The 18,492-nt window shown below is 34.1% G+C and overlaps 2 protein-coding genes across 4 annotated transcripts; both read left to right on the top strand.

Annotated features, from left to right (window-relative positions):
* Positions 1 to 4,518: 4,518 nt before the first annotated feature.
* LOC11432385 (protein LATE ELONGATED HYPOCOTYL) lies at positions 4,519 to 13,630 on the top strand. 3 transcript variants are annotated; one of them, XM_024771305.2, is made up of 8 exons: positions 4,520 to 4,699; positions 4,776 to 4,801; positions 5,002 to 5,171; positions 5,274 to 5,385; positions 5,462 to 5,523; positions 11,115 to 11,339; positions 11,428 to 12,858; positions 12,943 to 13,630. In XM_024771305.2, the coding sequence occupies exons 3-8, from the start codon at positions 5,127 to 5,129 to the stop codon at positions 13,330 to 13,332; spliced, it is 2,265 nt and encodes a 754-aa protein (XP_024627073.1). In that variant the 5' UTR covers positions 4,520 to 4,699; positions 4,776 to 4,801; positions 5,002 to 5,126; the 3' UTR covers positions 13,333 to 13,630. The 3 variants fall into 3 exon arrangements, with proteins under 3 accessions (XP_024627074.1, XP_024627073.1, XP_003626618.2); XM_024771306.2 differs by having other exon boundaries at positions 4,519 to 4,699; positions 4,776 to 5,171; positions 5,462 to 5,531; XM_003626570.4 differs by having other exon boundaries at positions 4,776 to 5,171.
* Positions 13,631 to 15,043: 1,413 nt separating this feature from the next.
* On the top strand, positions 15,044 to 17,650 carry LOC11435385 (soluble inorganic pyrophosphatase 1). Its single transcript, XM_003626571.4, has 8 exons — positions 15,044 to 15,188; positions 15,275 to 15,303; positions 15,953 to 16,018; positions 16,165 to 16,272; positions 16,582 to 16,647; positions 16,731 to 16,851; positions 17,087 to 17,168; positions 17,331 to 17,650. The coding sequence occupies exons 1-8, from the start codon at positions 15,044 to 15,046 to the stop codon at positions 17,371 to 17,373; spliced, it is 660 nt and encodes a 219-aa protein (XP_003626619.1). The 3' UTR covers positions 17,374 to 17,650.
* Positions 17,651 to 18,492: the final 842 nt, after the last annotated feature.

Here is an 18,492-nt window from a genome sequence, read left to right on the forward strand (position 1 = left end):
AAAATCTTGTACGCATGTCAATACACAACTTTCATCATTAATATTTTTAAATATATATAATAAAATATTATAAAAATTTGATATTTTGAAAATATTCATTAACAGAAATCAAACAATATTTTACATCATAACATTTGTATTAATATATTAGTTAAAAAATATGGTCAAAGTAAATCATTTGAATAGTACACATTATAAAATTGTGACATGTATTTTAAAACGGATGGAGTAGTTTATGAATTAATTGTCAAGTCAAATTTTAAACTACTACCTTCGTCTTTAAATATAAGATTTTTTTACGGAATCACGGAAATTAAGAAAATTGATATTTGTATTAAAGTTGTTTGTAATCACTATTGATTTTACAATTTTATCACTTAAGAGAGTGAGCTATTTTATGTTTTTAACATGTTATTTATTGCCAATTGAAGAAAAGATGTATAATAAATAGGGATATGTAAGTAAAAATAATAATTAATGTAGTTGAAAATAATAGCAAATGAGTCTTATAAAATGGGGAAAACAACTCAAAAGGGTAAAGAAATATAAAAGGATTAAGTATATTTTATTTTCAAAATAAAATATTTGAAAAAATGACACTATTTACTCTTATAAAATTATTATTCAAAGGTTGGAATGACCTCTTTAAACCGGTAACTCATTTTGTACTTTGTCTAAAATATAACATTTGAATGACACTAGAGTCGTCACGTTTATTTTATGGGTCCTTAAAGGCACTTGTTAAAGATTTAAAATGGAAAATAGTTGATAAATTTTAGGTAGAAAAAGTTACGTTTTGTCATTTCATACTTTGAATAATTTAATATATTCAATTTGGAATAATTGTAAAGGTGAGAGATAAAATTTGCTAAAAAAGTTATAGGACAAAAATCACACCTTAACTATAGTAGAGTAGATAGACTAATATCTCCATGAGATTAGCTCAGTTAACAGAGATATTGTATATTATATGCAGAGGTTAGGGTTCGAATTATCGCTATATTTAAAGGATAATAAGTAAATAATCTCCCATTACTCCAGCAGATTCATTTCTCAAAAAGTCAGTAATGCATTCTAGTTTATGAATTGCAAGTAAAACTTAGCTAACTGTAGTAGCCTATAATCAAACTTGTGAAGTTTCCTCAAATCATCTGCCAAAATCACTATATGTCTGTATCAAGCTGTTCACATGAGCCGGAGATGGAAAAATTGTTTTTATTGCAATATACGTTAACAAAAATCAAGGGACTTATATTAATTTTTCAAAAATTCAACTTTATACCCTTATAACATTTGCAACAAACCTTTTAGTTTTCAAATTGAAACAATTATGATTGATATGGTGCTAAGTAGAGCTGTTAAAACGGGCTATCTGATTTGTGTTGGGCGGTTTTAACGGGTTTCGGGTTTTATCGGGCTGGGTCAAAAGCCCAGTTAGAATACGGGGTTGAAAAATAATACCAAGTCTGGCCCGTGTTAAAAATTACTTTTTTTTCTTTTAAAAAAAAGTACTATAAAATTTCTTATAAATAATAATTTTAATATGTTTAAATAATGTCTAGCATAAAAAAAATTGTAAACATTTTCGTACAAACATCGTAGACTAAAGCGGCGGGGAAAACAATTTTAAATAAATTACGTACGTTTTGGTTATAGATATTTATATATTTGATCTTTAAAATCATAAGTAACGAAACGAGTAAATATAATTTTATATTACTTTTATATTTGTGTGTAAATTCATTGAATTTTCACTTTTATTTTTTACTTTGATAATCAACTAGGTAAAGAATTATTTAAAAAATATATATAGAACATATAGGTTTTTTTTGCTATGCGGGCTAACGAGATACTCGCGGCCCGTTCGGGCTAGCTCTAACGGGTACCGAACTTTTTAGGGTCGGGCTAAAAGCCCTGTAAAAATTCGGGGATTAATACTTAAGGCCCAAGACCTATAATTAATCGGGCTAAACGGACCGGCCCATTTTGACAACTCTATTGCTGAGTAAGTAGAGCTGTCAAAATGGGTCGGGCCTTACGGGCCGGCCCGAAAGCCCGAATATAATATAGGGCCTGAGCCGATAAATAGCAGCCCGAATTTTTTCAGGGCTTTTTAGCCCGACCCGAAAAAGCCCAAAACCCGTTCGGGCTAAGGGCAGCCCGCAAAAAAAAAAAAAAAAAACGTTATTTTTTACACTTGACTGGACGGACAGCCCAAATAATTATGTTCATTTGGTATTTAAGTCATTCTCTCTTCTAAAAATTGTATATGATTATGTTATTTGTTTTGTTACTTCTATTTTTTTTTTTTACCGAAATTTTGTTACTTCTAATTAAAATGAAGGAAAAACAAAAATCAAAGTGGTCGTGTTTCATCATTGTTTCTCAACTCTTGTTCTCCTATGATGTTAAAAATGTTATGCTTTTATTCCCCACTTTTGAAACTCTACCTTTTGCTTATGGTTGCATTGTGATTTCCTTTCCTCACTGTCAACTCAGTTTAGTACCCTTTATCTTTCTTTCTTTTTTTAATTTATCTATACGTGTGTTGGCTAATTAATTAATTATATCATATATGTGGATCTTGCAAGACAATATAGTGACTATGTTGTTCCCTAAAAAAATTATATATAGTAACTATACTGATTAGCAAATGAATTTAATAAATATACTTTTTTAGTGTACAATTATGTTATGTTACTATGTTAGTATGAATAATTGTTATTCTCTTGGACCAAACTTAATTTATCTTTTGTTCACTATAAATTTTGTGTACATTTATGTTATTATGTTTTCAGTCCTTAAATAATGAAAAAAAATGAAGAAAAAAAAACGGGCCTGGGCTGGCCCGTTAGCCCGGGAGCCCGTAAAGGGCCGGGCTCGGGCTCTATTTTTCCAGCCCATATTCAAACCGGATTTTTTAGCCCGGCCCTTAAAAATCCTTGACCCGACCGCTCGTTTTGACAGCTCTATGAGTAAGGGTGGCAAAATTGATTGATTAGATGAATATGAATTTGAATCTTAATGGATAGATCAAAAAAGGTTTATTAGTCCATTACAATCCACTTTTTTTTTTTTGTTAAAAAACTATCTAATCCATCCATTAAGTATTATGTCAATCCAACCCATCCATTATTAGTTTTTACTAGATGGATAATCCATCTGATCCATAAATTGAAGTATAATATTTTGTTTGAAGAGGTGTGTTATTTATTAAAATGTTTTTTTTTAGTAAATTCAATCCAAATAACTTTTTTATAACCAAGCCCAATACTTATTCTTTTTAGCCCAATAATGTTTTTGACATAAACCCAAAGAATCTAATAACTCTGAAATATTAAATATTCTTAATTTAAAATAGGCAAAATTACACAATTAGTCCTTTAACTTTATTTTAGGTAACACTTTCGTCCTTTATCTTTTTTTTGTTACGATTTAGTCCTTTATGTTATAAAATGACAATATCTTATCATTTTTTATGAGATTTTTTTCAAAGAAATTTGATTTTCCAGGCTTGTATGATGAAGATTTACGTTGCCTATGAGTTTGATGATTTTTTTTTTGGAGTTTTTGATTATTTTTTTCATAAAAAAGGATAACTATGTTGTTATTTTATAACACAGAGGACTAAATCGTGACAAAAAAAAAGATAAAGGACGAAAGTGTTACCTAAAATAAAGTTAAGGGACTAATTGTGTAATTTTGCCTTTAAAATAATATGGTGGACAGTGGTGGTGGTCAATTGACCGTGCCGGCGTTGACCACAGTGGTGGTGGTCAAAATTACACTTTTAATCATTTAACTTAATTTCAGGTAACAGTTTTGTCCTTTATCTTTTTTTTATTTCAATTTGGTCTTTTTTGTCCATTTTTATATGAATTTTTAAGCTTAAAATTCATGATTTTATTTTGTCTTTCAATCTTCAAATCTATGATCCTCGTCTATGTTTGCATAAGAATGTTAGATTTGAAGCTTGAAAATGCATATAAAAATGGATAAAAATGACCAAATTAAAATTAAAAAAAAAAAGATAAAGGACCAAACTGTTACCTGAAATTAAATTAAGGGAGTAAAAGTGTAATTTTGCATTATTATTATTATTAACGATGAAAGAGCTCGGCATGGCAATGGTAATGGCACGTACCGGTTAGTGAAAAGGAAGATGTGACGTTGGAAGAAAACATGACCACGAGGCGAAAGAGTCCGTACAGAAGTAACCGGTTATTAAGAAATGCCACGTAAGCAAAGAAGCGTTGGGTCCACAATTGACAGCTGGCAGACACTTTTTTACGGACGAAATCCCATGGCCTCTGAGTTTGTGGGTGAGATTTGATTTGATTTCCAAAGAGAAAAGTACAGGTGGGCGTTTCTAGCATCGGCCACTAAATTGATGACACTTGTCACCATCCAACGTAGTTAAACTCTTGAAGCCATAGGGACCTCAAATTAAAATAAAATAAAAAAGAAATGAAAAATAGGTTCGAAATTGTAGTGGCTGAGATTGGTTGTGGATGCTTCTGGTGTTGTGATGTAGTTGTTGGTTGCTCCCTTCCTTCCTTCTCAACTTACTTACTATTGCTTGCTGCTACAAACTGTATCTTATCTTCTTCTTCTTCTTCTGATCTAAATAAATAAATAAAATACTCAGATTCATCCGAATTCACACTTGCTATCTTCAACATGACTTTATTATCCAAAGGTACTTACTTTCCTTCTTTTTTTTATAATAAATTAATCACTCATCTTAATCTTAGTTCAACTTCTCTCTCATTCAGGTTTTGGTGCTGTGGACTTCGTTTTGGTGAGATTTCAGCTGAGTTGATCTCTATCTATATGTTGCGGTGGATTGGATGCTTATTATAATTTCATTTATATTTTCTTGCTACTGCTGCTGCAATTCCAATCTTTATTATTATTATTATTATTATTATTATTATTATTATTTATTTTCAATACAGAGACGGATCTCTACCTATTCTTTCTGTTTCTTTTGCTTTGCAGTAGTAATCAACAGCAAAGCAACATCATCCTTCTTACTATTTCCTCTGCTCTGCTTCATGTCACAACAAACAAACCAAACCACCTCACTCCTCCCTCTCCTCAGGGAATAAGATCTGCTGAACCTCATGGATGCAGCAGCATACTCCTCTGGAGAAGACGTCGTTCTCAAGGTCACTCACTACCTTATTTTGCTTTCCATTTCTTAATCTCACATAACATAAACCATTCAATCAATCTAACTACATACATACATACATACACAATATTTGCAGACAAGAAAGCCATATACAATCACAAAACAAAGAGAACGATGGACTGAAGACGAACATAATCGATTTCTAGAAGCCCTCAAGCTATATGGCCGAGCATGGCAGCGTATAGAAGGTAATATTCTTTTTTCAGATATCTTATCTTATTAGGAATTGCCACTAATTCCATCCCACCCCCTTTGCTAATGCAGAACATATAGGAACAAAGACTGCTGTGCAAATCAGGAGCCATGCGCAAAAATTCTTTTCAAAGGTCGATTGGTACCCTCTCTCACCTCCCAATTTATGCTCAAACTTTTTCTTATTTCTATTGGGAAAAAACTCAAGTCCCACATCGGATATAAGACTCTTGATGGGAGTATAGAGGAGGCAATCCTCACCTTACAAGCCAGCAGAGCAGTATTTTCAATTTAATTCATGCTTTATTTTCGCCGACTGTTGGTTTATTGGTCACGAATCAGTTAGGTGTACTATTTGATTCACTTTACTCTATATAATTCCTGTTCAAAGGCATCAAGTAGTTCTGGGGTCTCAAATTAAAAATCTAAATAAGCTCTAACAATCTGACCAACTTTCTTGGTGAAACTCAAATACAACGACACTCGAAATCACAGTTTCTTCAATATTAAAATATTATGTTGAAAAATGGTCAGTAGTTGCTATGTTGGTTTGTCAGCCTGGTTTTAAACGATCATTGATGAATCAAGAAGCATCAAACAATTGATTGAAAAAATTAAATGAATTTGTTGGGGGTTGAAATCCCGTTCATTGAGTAATAAGAAATGGAGAGATTGATAATAGAGATGATGATAGATAGCCTTTAAATGAAAATTAAAATAAAAATGGCATCTTTGTGATTATCAGTGAAAACATATCGACTAAAAATGAAAAAACAAACCAATCATACCCTTATACCGATATTGTTTTCGTACTTGTACTCCAAAAGCATCAAATAGTTATAACATGGAAAAGCCTTTTTTTAATCACATAGTAGGTGATGGAGAATGAGTGATGCTCCTGTACACGTGGTAAGCCGCCATGTTTTGAGTCTTATTATCCTAAGAAGATTATATTATTTATTACTAACAAACACGATATCTTGTAGTGTCTAGTGGAGAGCCCACCCAAGTTGCATTACTACTTGTTATGCTTTGCCTAAAAGGCGCGTTTAGGCATCCCAATGAGTGTCATTTGGGGGAGACACGAAACTATACCAAGAAATGCAACTTAGAGATACACAGTTTACTAGCAAGCTTCTTTCGTGGCTCTCAAAGGACTTCACCATCATCTGATGGAAGTTTCACACCAGTAATGGTTAAAGTGCCACATGCTCTTGCAATATCAATTATTTCAGAGCCTATCCAAGATCCGTTGGGCCATCTGCTATCGGGCCATCCACCATTTTTATCCACAGACCAAGCCCAATAGTGATGGGATTGAGCGGGTGTGGTGAAGAGTCCCACATTGGATAAGTGATGGCCTGGATAGATGTTTATAAGTGAGGGCAGTCCTCACCTCACAAGCCGCTTTTCTGGGGCTATGTTAGGCTCAACCACAAACTCTAAGACATGCGGATATTTTTCTTCCTAGTTTCAATCCTTTTTTTGTAGGGTAATATCCATCTTACAACTTGTGCTCTCGTACCATAAAAGAATGGTGTTACAAAAAAAAAAAGGAATCAACACCTGGTTGAAACAGCTTGCACGCTTCTTCGTAATAAAATTCGTGATTTGCAGTCCTCCTCAATAGGTTATCTTTTAAACCGTGTGCCTTCCTCTATTCTTCATAGTCAGGCTCCCAACTCTCCATTATATCCCCAACAAGATCTATGCTGTTGTTTTTATCCTCAACATCAACTATATATTGTCTTTGCTGACGCCATTATTTTAGACTTCCCCCTTCTGTTCTTCTCTTGGTGTACTTGATGCCAATTTGATTGTGGACCTTCTGGATATTCCACGTGTTGTCCCGACTCCAGGATAGTTGCTTCTGCTCCACCTTCTTTGCTAACCTACCAGCAATGGATTAAATTTCAAACGAAACTTCATTCAACTGATCCTCTGACCTTATCTTCTACTCTAACCACCCTCCTACCTACGTCATATACACCTGAACTTCCTATAGAATTACATACATGATACATGATACATGTATTCATTGCTCTTGCAATCCTTATCCTCTCCATGTTTGTACCTTTTCATTTTATTGTTTATCTCCTTCCTAGTCTCCTTTGTCTCTGGTTCAGACTTTGTTTATTCCTAAGCCTATAAGTGAAGCCGTAGCTGATACCTAAGTGATGCTAGATGATGTTAGATGAAATGGAAGCATTACACTCCAATGACACTTGGGAACTTGTTCCCTTACCTTCTAAGACTGCAATTGGTTTTATAGGGTGACAGTTGGACTGCATGGTCATATTGATAGTCAGATCTTGTGAGGACACCTTTTTTTTTTGTGTAAACCGGGTAACCACTGCGCAAAACTGCAGAGACTAATCCCTCGAGCTGGGTAGGTCCGCCATGGGTGCCAAGAGATTTAACACTGGTGCATTCCTGGGACACCTTTTCCCATATGGATGAAATCATTTATACGACTTTCCCTTGTCATGGATGCCATGTATCACTGACCTATTCACTAACTGGATATTAGAAAGGCCTTCTTGCAGGAATTGCACAAAGCAGTTTATATGTTCCAGCCTCCCGACTTTACAATTTTTGGTGATTCTCGCCTTGCTTGTCGGCTTAGTCTCTCTTTCTATAGTTTGAAGCACTCTCCTTGTGCTTGATTTGGACATTTAAGCTCCGCATTAATAAGATTCGGCATTTACAGGGGTGAAGCTGATCAATCTGTCTTCTCCATTCATTCTCCTTTCGGCCTGTGAATTTATCTTATTGTCTATGTTGATGACATCGTCATTACTAGTGACAGCGTGAATAATATCTGGCAGCTCTAATGCTATCTCTTCAAATAGTTTCGGATTAAAGACATGGGACCTCTCAAATACTTCTTAGGGATTGAATTTTTCCAATTCTCCTTTGGTAACCGACAAAGTATGCTCTGAATGTTCTTACTGAGACCATTGTGCTCAGTTTTTGCCCCATTGATATTCCTATTGTATGGAGCCTAATGTCAAACTTCTTTCGGGACAGGGGGAGTTGTTGAAACGCTCGGGGAAGATATTTGCATCTTGTGGGTAGACTCAACTATCTCACTTTCATCATACTTAATATCACCTTTTATCTAGTTCCTAAATGCTTCTGGATAAGGACTATCATATGTATGAAGATAAAGGCAATGCCAAAGTAACTTGTCACTCTGTTAGTGACTAGGTAGAATCAACATCAAATATGAGGTCCACTTTTGAATATTTTGTTATTATTGGAGGAAACCTTATTTCATGGAGCAGCGAGAAGCAGAACATAGTTGTCAGATCAAGTGCGGAAGATGAATAATGTGAAAAGGTCGTAGCTGTGTGTAAACATACATGACTAGGGAAATAAACCTACAGTTGAAATTGGGAGATATCTGCGATACGAAACTTATCTATAACAAACATGATACACTTGCATGACATCAAATTCAGCTTTCTATTAACAAACCAAACAAATAGCAAGTCTGCTTCATATGACATGTATGAATCAGCTTGAGGAGAGAGTTAGGTAGCATCTTGGACACATGTTTGCTATGTAAATATCACATTAAATCTTTTTATTTTTGTTTTCTAGCTACCTCGGGTACTCTTGCTATAATTAGAAGGGTCATGTTAACAAGTGCCCTTGCCCTAAGGGCACTTGTTAAAGAATAAAAAAAGGAAACAATTGCTAAATTTTTTGTAGAATAAGTTGCTTTTTAATTTTTCAATATGTTGAAAACACAATATCCAAGACAAAGTTTCTACTTTGAGCTTCTTAACAAGTGCCTTAAGGTCACTTGCACTTGTTAGCATTTCCCTTAGAATATATATTATATAAACAAAAGTTTGTAGGTGCCTGTAACGAGGCAGTAATCAACTAGACTGAATCACTGATAATGTAAAGCCCTTGTTCATTTTTACAGCCTTTACAAAACCCTTAGCAGTGCTGAGAATGCATTACATAAACTGCAATTACTGAGAACTCAAAATGTGTTCGAACTTTGTAACTTAGGTGAAGAAAAATGTGAAAGATATACAAGTCTTGGGCCTTCGTATGATTTACATTTTTTGATGCACTTATCATTTCTGTATTAGTTCAAGTCCATTGTTTTTTTGAATTGAGTGATCATGCTCAACCCTTTTATTGGTGCCTATATTGACAAGATGAGGAGATGCAATGCTTTAATGGAGCCCGCAAATGAATGAAGACAGGCATAAACAAATAATTTATTTTAGAGAAGAAAAAAGTGATACAAGAGAAGGGGGGCTGGTTTGGCCAAGTAGTCAATTTGATTGCTTGGTCAAGCCAGCCCCCCTTTTTTTGTTCAACTTCTCTAGAATCTGTGCCATCTGTCAGATGTGGGGTGGATCCACAAGCTGAAGCGATGACAATTGGGTGAAGTACACTTGATTAGGAGAACTTGATACTTTTGTGTAAATTTGGGAAAATAATTGATGATTAATAACTCATCTCAAAGAGAAACATTTTGAAATGTTCTAAACTGAATTTTCTGCTTGCAACCATGATTGAAAAACTTGATCAGATAATAAACCATAATTTGTTCAAGACATTGCTTTTGGGGTAAACTGTTAACTGCTTTTAGGGTATATTGTTGACTGGATGTAAGTTTTATTTTTATTTTTATTTTTTTACTGCTGACTGGATATAAGGTTAACTAGTAATCATAAAGGGAAGGTCCAATTCACCCTCCCCAACTTTGATGTCATGTGTGTGGATAGAAGAATTGTTATGCTTGGTTTAATAATTTGATTTTAAAAGGAGAAGATATTAAATATACAACTTATATGGATAGTCATCTCATGGAGCTCTGTTTCTCGCTCTAATACCTTTTCTGGATTTCATAACCTCCTTTTATTATAAGGCTTTTTAGATCTAAATGGAATTTACAAGCTATATGTTCCCCTAAATTCATGTTTAATTCTTCTATTAGCTAGCTGCAAAGTAATGTCCAATATGTTTGTTCTGAACCCATGATTGTTTTATCTAGTTATCGGCAAAGAAAAAGAAAAAGAAAAAAATAAATTATTGAAAAAACAGTTCCTCAGAAAAAGTAAAAAGTGAATGTCTTTTTATTTTATTTTTTATAAAAAAAAAATTAGGTTTAGTTTATCAAACTTGCTTTTGTGTTCGATTCCTATCAAAGTTCCGGTCATGTTTGTGTACAACTCAACGTTGGTAGCTTCTGCAAATCATGATATTTGGCCATATGATTGACCTTACTTGTTCCATATAACTGTATTTTGATTTTCTGGCTTGGATGACCTGAGGCCAATGACTCCCTACATCATTAGTGTCTATAATGAGCCAATAAAAATGTATCTCTTTTCCATTAAACTATAGTCAATTTCAAGCTCACAAAATCCTTATGAGTAATGCTTGACTACACCTATATGTGATTTCTTTTCGTAATTTGATGGTAGAAAATCCTCTTGAAAACAATTGATGGTAGAAAATTTGTACATTTTCTTAAATGTCTTGGAAAATATTACTTTGACTTAAAACCATGTATGGAGTATACTTCACAGTTTATTCTGCTATATAGTTGGAATCATTGGAATGTTAGTGTTAGAGCTATTACATATCTATATAGCATTTTGACCAGCAATGCTTAACTGCCCCAATTAGTGATTTTCAAATAAATTTGTAAAACCTCACCCACTGAGTATACTCTTAAAACTTTTACTTTCAGTTGGAGAAGGAAGCACTTGTAAAAGGTGCTGCATTAGGACAAGCTCTTGACATAGACATCCCCCCTCCACGGCCCAAAAGAAAACCAAGCAATCCTTATCCTCGCAAGACCAATGTTGGTACCCCAACATTACATAGTGGAGCTAAGTATGGAAAGCCACTTATTGCAATTGCATCTTCACATGGTAAACAAGCAATGGATTTTGAGAAAGAATCACTTCTAGAGGTCAATATTACTTTTTTATATTTCACTTGTCAAATAAATTGTGTTTTTCCTTTCAATGAAGTCACTCTATACATTCCTTATTTTTTAGGAGCATAAAGATGAGGAAAGGCCAACAACGGTAAAAGAAAATAACGATGAAAATTGTTTAAAAGTATTAACAATCCTCAAGGAGGCACCTTGTTCATCTGTATCTTCGGCAATCAAGAGTTCAATCTCAATGTCAGTGCCACAGACAAATTCCTGCACCATAAGGGGGTTTACACCTTCAGTGAAAGAGGTAATAACACGAGATGAAACAAATGAATCTTTTCCTACTACTGAGATTGAAAACCAGATGTTGAAGATAGATGATGGCAAACACACACAAAAGAACGATGGTATTTGTCGAACCTCTAAGTTGGAGAATTGTTCTCCTAAATCGGTTCAATCCGAGAAAACAGATGGTCTTACTTCTGCATTAACAATTGATGAGATGCAAAGTAATCAGAATTACCCAAGACATATCACTGTGCACGTTGTTGATGGGAACTTTGGAACTAGTACTCAAAGTCCATCACAAAATATGTTGATTCAAGACTCCACATTTCAGCCAATAGGAGGGATTAATGTGCAGCCTAATCTCTTCGCAAATCCAGCTGCATCAAACACAAGTGAAAATCAAAATAACATGGCACGATCCTCTAGTCATCAATCATTTCCTCCTTGTCCTCCATTTGCACATAACCATGCTGATTACCAATCCTTTCTCAACATGTCTTCTACATTTTCAAGTCTTATTGTCTCTACCTTGCTGCAACACCCTGCAGCTCATGCTGCAGCAAGTTTTGCTGCTACATTTTGGCCGTATGCAAATGTAGAATCTTCAGCTGATTCTCCTGCTTGCTCTCAAGGAGGTTTCCCATCTAGACAAATTGGTTCACCTCCTAGTGTAACAGCTATTGCAGCTGCTACAGTAGCTGCTGCAACTGCATGGTGGGCAGCTCATGGACTGCTTCCTGTGTGCGCTCCACTCCAGACAGCTTTTGCCTGTCCTCCTGCATCAACAACTGTAGCTCCATCAACAAATATTAGTAAAGAACCACCTAAGACAGATCAAGGAGATATTACACTACATAATCCTCCTCTGCAAGATCAGTTACTAGATCCAGAAAACTCAGAAGCTTTGCAAGCTCAACATTCAGGTTCTAAGTCACCAGCTGTTTCTTCATCTGAATCAGAGGAGAGTGGAGATGCCAAGTTAAATACTTCATCAAAGGCCACTATTAATCTTGATATAAACCAACCAATTTCTGAGAACCCTGATTCCAACAAAATGGAGGGCAGAAAACTGATAGACCGGTCTTCTTGTGGTTCCAACACAACCTCTAGCTGTGAAGAGACTGATGCGCTAGAGAAGGATGAGAAAGAAAAGGAAGAATGTAAAATACCTGATGCGGACCATTTAGCTACCGATCCTAGTAGTCGTCGATATAGAAGCATTAGCAACCTTCTTGATTCTTGGAAGGAGGTGTCTGAAGAGGTATCAATATATCTCACAATGAAATGTAATTTAATGTGTTGTATACATGTATTGCTTCTGTCCTTATGTCAGCGTCTTTTACAGGGACGACTTGCCTTTCGGGCTCTATTCTCCAGAGAGGTGTTGCCCCAAAGCTTTTCACCTCCTCATGATTTGATAAATAAGGATAATCAGATGGACAACATGAAGGATAACGAGCAAAAAACAGACCACAAAGATCACCTTGAGAGCAAGAAATGCATTTGTAATTGTGACCAGGCACAGCAAAACCTACCATTTGTACAAAATAACAATGAGGAGGGATTTCTAACCATGGGTCTTGGACAAGGTAAACTTAAGACTCGTCGAACAGGGTTCAAACCTTACAAAAGATGTTTAGTAGAGGCCAAGGAAAACAGGGGCGGAACGGCTTGCAACCAAGTTGAAGAGACGGGTCCCAAGAGGATACGCCTGGAAGGGGGGACTTCTATTTGATGCTTGATATATGCATGCAATCACGCAAAGAAAATCTTTGAGTTTTGTGCATCATTTCTAACTACCTCTTGGTGTCTGTATTGTTAATTTTCTAATTCGGCAGCTCATGAAACTTGTCGTGTAGGTGTGTGTACCATATTAAATTACTACCTACGTTCTTTTACTTTCTTGGACCGATGCTACTGCAGTTAAAAATTCCGATAAAATAGCCTTAGAGAAGAAACATGAAGTACTGTTTGAGCATTGAAAATTTAAGTAATTTATGATCATCCATCATTCTATCACTTTCTTCGTTTTACTTATAGTTGTGTAACATCTATGAACTATTTTTTCCATTACAAAGTTACTTAGATTGAACAATTTGTTTTATAAACATGTCGGTATTTTGGTTGAGGGGTAACCAATATACATATGTATTGTATTGGGCTGATGATAGAGGGTGCTTGCTTGTGTTCTTTCACTCATTTTGGAACAGCTTCCCTGACACATACTTTCTAGAATTTAAGTTTTTAAATCATTACTTATACTGGCTCCTTCTATTTTTATAAGATTACTTTACAAAAAAGTTTTGTCCCTCCTAAATATAAGAGTATCCCTCCTCACACACACACACTTATCATTAAGCTCAAAATTAAAGTCCAACATAAATTACTCCTTAGTTCATTCACTTTCTCCCATCATCATCTCATCACTCACACTATTTTATTTCTACTAAAATAGAACACCGGCTGCTAGTCACACCTAACCCGTCGTTGCTCGTCGCTGCTAAAATCGTTCATTTCTTGTTAGTTTTTTCATGTTAGTTATACAAAGTAGTTTGAAAAAATAGAGAGCATGAAAAACGAAGTTCCATGAAATATTTGAATATGTTGTATGCATGAAATGCAAATTTGTGAAAATATGGATTTTTGTAATTGTATTTTCAAACAAACTAATCAATCGAACCAAACCGACTAGTTTGGTTTGGTTTCCTTTTTAAAAAACAGTAAAAACTGAACCGATGAAGATTTCATCGGTTCAAACATTTTTTATTTTTATTTTTATTTTTATCAAAAACCGGTTCAAACGGAACCGTTACACCCCTAATCATATTAGTGCTGTTTATTCTAACTATATCCTACCACTGACTACTTAGACAAAAAGCCAGTTGAATTTGGGTTGATTTACTCCAATTTTTGAATATGGTTCTCACTTTGTGTTATAACAATGACATTGAGTATTCCTTGATACAAAGTTTGCAAATGTATGCGTTGTGTATAATTCGTAATCACAATCGGTAAAGTTAGTGATATTCTCTAGTAGAATATGATTAATAAAAATGAACGAGAGAACATATCATATAATATAATTCAAAGCTAATAAGTACTAAAATGGCGTCAAGCTTTATTATTAATTAATTTACTTTAAGAAAAAGTAAAAGAGGTAACAAACAGTGAAATTTGGACAAAACAAGTGGAATGATAAGCGAAGATGTCTCCTATTAAGAGGCGTTTTGACCAAGTTTGCCTTGTTTCCTTCAAATCCCTCTCTATATAAATAAATATATCAATCATAACACTTTACTTCAATCTCTCTTATTCTCTCTTTCTTTAATTTATATATATTCATTCTTGTCAAGGTGTGTGTGTCTTTCTTTTCTTTTAGTTGTAGCATATTTGGTATTTGTTGCATGCTTGACATTATTTTTATTTATGATTTTACAATGACATAGATGAGTGAGCATGATCAAGAAGTTCAAGAAGTTCAAGAAAATGTTCAAGAAATTCACCGTCCAGTACCCCGTTTGAATGAAAGGATTCTTTCATCTTTGTCAAGGAGATCAGTTGCTGCACACCCTTGGCATGATCTTGAAATTGGTACCATCTTGCATTCTATTTACTACATTTTAATATTTAAATAAGGTTGGACATGTTCTTTATTTCAATTTCAATTCAATATGCAGGACCTGGAGCTCCCCATATTTTCAATTGTGTAAGTTCACATCATCTGCTTCCTTTGAAATTTGTACTTGTTGCCACATTTATTACATTTTCTGTTACCCGTAGAAAACAAGGCAATGATTTGGTTTAAATATAATTTACATGGATGTTATTTATTATGACTGATTTAATCATGAAAGACTCCAGCTAATAAATTAACCAACTAACAAGTGTCTTTGTCGGAAAACTTGGAGGGTATAGTGAATAATATAGTTACATGTTTCCTTGAATGCCTTCATGGCCGAGTTGTGAAACAATTTTCGTGACATCCAACATTATTCCATGATTTAAGTCCCTCGCAATATCATAAATTTTGTTATTGCTGCTCAGTTTTTCATCTCGCTTTTGAAAAGGTGTCAACTCCGATCCATGTAGCCAACTTCGTCAGTCAGAGAGTCTGTGTAAAAGCTACAAAATCTTAGTTGTCTGTTACATGCGTTTAGATGTTCCAAGCAAGGATTTCTTATATCAAAATTCAGTAGCTGTTACATAGGCTTTTTGACAGACGGAGTTAGCTATAAGGTCCAAAACTGAAACATTTTCATAAATGAGAAACCCAAATGTGAAAGAAAAAAAAATGAAAATTATCATATTTTGAGGGACAACGGACATATTCAAGTACCTGCTAAATATTGTTACAGGTTGTGGAGATCACTAAAGGAAGCAAGGTCAAATATGAACTTGACAAGAAAACTGGATTAATTAAGGTACAAACCAATTTCCTGCTTGCTTATTGAAATGTTGTAATTTGAAACAGATTTCCCACCCAACTCCAATTACAGATGACTTTTTTCCTTATCAATTTGTCTGTCTGTCTTTAGATTGCTCTTCTTAACATTTGAACATTTCTCAGGTTGATCGAATTTTGTATTCTTCAGTTGTTTATCCTCATAACTATGGTTTTATCCCTCGTACACTCTGTGAAGACAATGATCCAATTGATGTCCTGGTTCTCATGCAGGTAAACAATTATCATCTCAAATTCATATTCATTTTTTTAGGCCATACATTCAAACTCTTAGATTACAAAGCTGGAAATTCACCATTACAACAGCATCTAAGGGATAAATTTATATAACTTTATACAAGGGGCAATTAGTCCTGTTAGTGTTAATTATGTTTTAAAGGGTAGCATTAGCATTGAAAAATAGCACGTCGCTCTATTCAATTCAATACTAAACACATGTGAGGTTGTGTGGAACCCATTAAAAATGTACTTAGTTATCTTTAAAGAATGTATTAAGTTAAATTCGTTACCTGATATTGATAGGAGCCCGTCCTTCCTGGTTGTTTCCTGCGAGCCAGAGCCATTGGACTCATGCCAATGATTGATCAGGTATCATATCGTATCTATTCGGTTTTTCACCCTAAAAAACTTTTCTCCCCATTTCCAATAACAAATTTGTGCTATTGACACAGGGAGAGAAAGATGATAAAATCATTGCAGTATGTGCTGATGATCCAGAATATAAGCACTTTACTGACTACAAGGAACTTGCACCTCATCGCATCATGGAAATTCGACGCTTTTTTGAAGACTGTATCCATAACAATTTTAATTTCATTTTTTGTTTGTATAGGAACATGTTTGATTTCTTCATTTATTTTTAATCATAAAAATACCACATTGTTTTCACTTTACTTGTTCTCGAATTTTCGTATAGGAAATGATGAAAATGACATTTATTTTCACTATTTCCTACACAATAATTTGAAAACAAGAAATACTACATTTTCTTCACAACTTGAGTGTTTTTTCTTAACATAGTGCTAAGACAAAAAGAACGAGAACAAGGAGGTGGCAGTGAATGATTTTCTACCTCCAAGCACTGCTGTTGAAGCCATCCAGTACTCAATGTCAGTATATCTCAACAAATTTAATTTTAATGTGTCCAATTTAAACAGAATTTATGGTATAAACATTTCAGTAACGAAATGCTGTCTGTCAGTCACATGGATAATTGCAATCTGCATCATATCTGTTACTTTAATATCTATCTTATCAATGATTTGGCGCAGGGATCTTTACGCAGAATATATTCTGCACACCTTGAGGCGATAGACAAGAATGTTGTTCTCCAATCTCCATTAATAAATCAGAATAAGCTGCAATCTACACAGTTCTAAAGTACCTTTTGATCAACCGTGTCTACACACTATTATTTTTTATTTTTTATTTAGTTAGATAATATACCACTTGATTGGTTCATCAAGTGGAAAATGACTATCAACTGCGCTTGATATGTAATGCTTCTCATGTAGAATCCTATTATGTTTATATCAATTTTGACTCAACATACTTGTAATCTTCATTCCATAAAAAATTGCAAGATGTTTGAAGTTTCTTCCCTTACATACTGGCAAATACATTATCAAATTAACATATAAAAAGGAAAAAGGTTAGCTTGAAAAATAATTAAAAGAATTAATATAAAAGGCCATTATACACAAAAATGTGTGTAATGTAGTGCATCCCTTTCTAACTTGGTGAAACATCCATATTCATAAGCAAGAGCCTATGTTGCACTTTTGGAACAAGAAAAAGAGACAAACAATTAAGGATTTGAAAAGTACAATCCGAAGTTTTTGTGAAAAATATTTTACAAAAGGAATAAAACCAAGAAAGATTTTCAGCTCCAAGAAAAAGCTCTTGTTCCACATTTAACATTGGACAAAACGCAGACACAACAACATACTCCGAATTAGTTCCAAACCGCTTGGACTGACTACTACCAGTCTAATATACATACATACATACATACATACATACTTGCTACAATTTCAATTTCAATTAGATTTGACCTTTTGGCAGTGTGCTATATGGAGTAATCAACAAAAGAGGGATCAAGCTAAGCATATGTTGAGATAAAGATGCACCAATTTAGTTCAATTCAATGTATATGCATCGAGAGAAATGATATTTATACAACCATTTTGTAACAACTTTTTGATAACTCTCTCATACTCACGTTATGTACTTATTCTCTCTTCTTTTTTCTCTATTGTGTTTAACTAATTGAAAGAGAGAAAATATAAGTTGTCATAAAAACTGTCTCGAATAGTTGTTCAAATATATAATGAAAAAACAATTTTTTGGGACAACCAAAATATACAAAGAAATATAGGCATTAACACAAAAATCAAAGCAGTAAAGAGAGAAAGTAAAAACACAATGTGAGTA

Source organism: Medicago truncatula, chromosome 7, assembly GCF_003473485.1.
Source record: "Medicago truncatula cultivar Jemalong A17 chromosome 7, MtrunA17r5.0-ANR, whole genome shotgun sequence".
Lineage (NCBI taxonomy): Eukaryota > Viridiplantae > Streptophyta > Magnoliopsida > Fabales > Fabaceae > Medicago > Medicago truncatula.

Coding starts and splice junctions, on each gene's coding strand:
- LOC11432385 (XM_003626570.4), top strand. CDS start 5,127: ATGGATGCAGCAGCATACTCCTCTGGAGAAGACGTCGTTCTCAAG. Junction 5,386..5,461: donor AGCATGGCAGCGTATAGAAG/GTAATATTCTTT, acceptor TTGCTAATGCAG/AACATATAGGAACAAAGACT. Junction 5,524..11,114: donor CGCAAAAATTCTTTTCAAAG/GTCGATTGGTAC, acceptor TTTTACTTTCAG/TTGGAGAAGGAAGCACTTGT.
- LOC11435385 (XM_003626571.4), top strand. CDS start 15,044: ATGAGTGAGCATGATCAAGAAGTTCAAGAAGTTCAAGAAAATGTTCAA. Junction 16,273..16,581: donor ATGTCCTGGTTCTCATGCAG/GTAAACAATTAT, acceptor TGATATTGATAG/GAGCCCGTCCTTCCTGGTTG. Junction 16,648..16,730: donor TCATGCCAATGATTGATCAG/GTATCATATCGT, acceptor CTATTGACACAG/GGAGAGAAAGATGATAAAAT.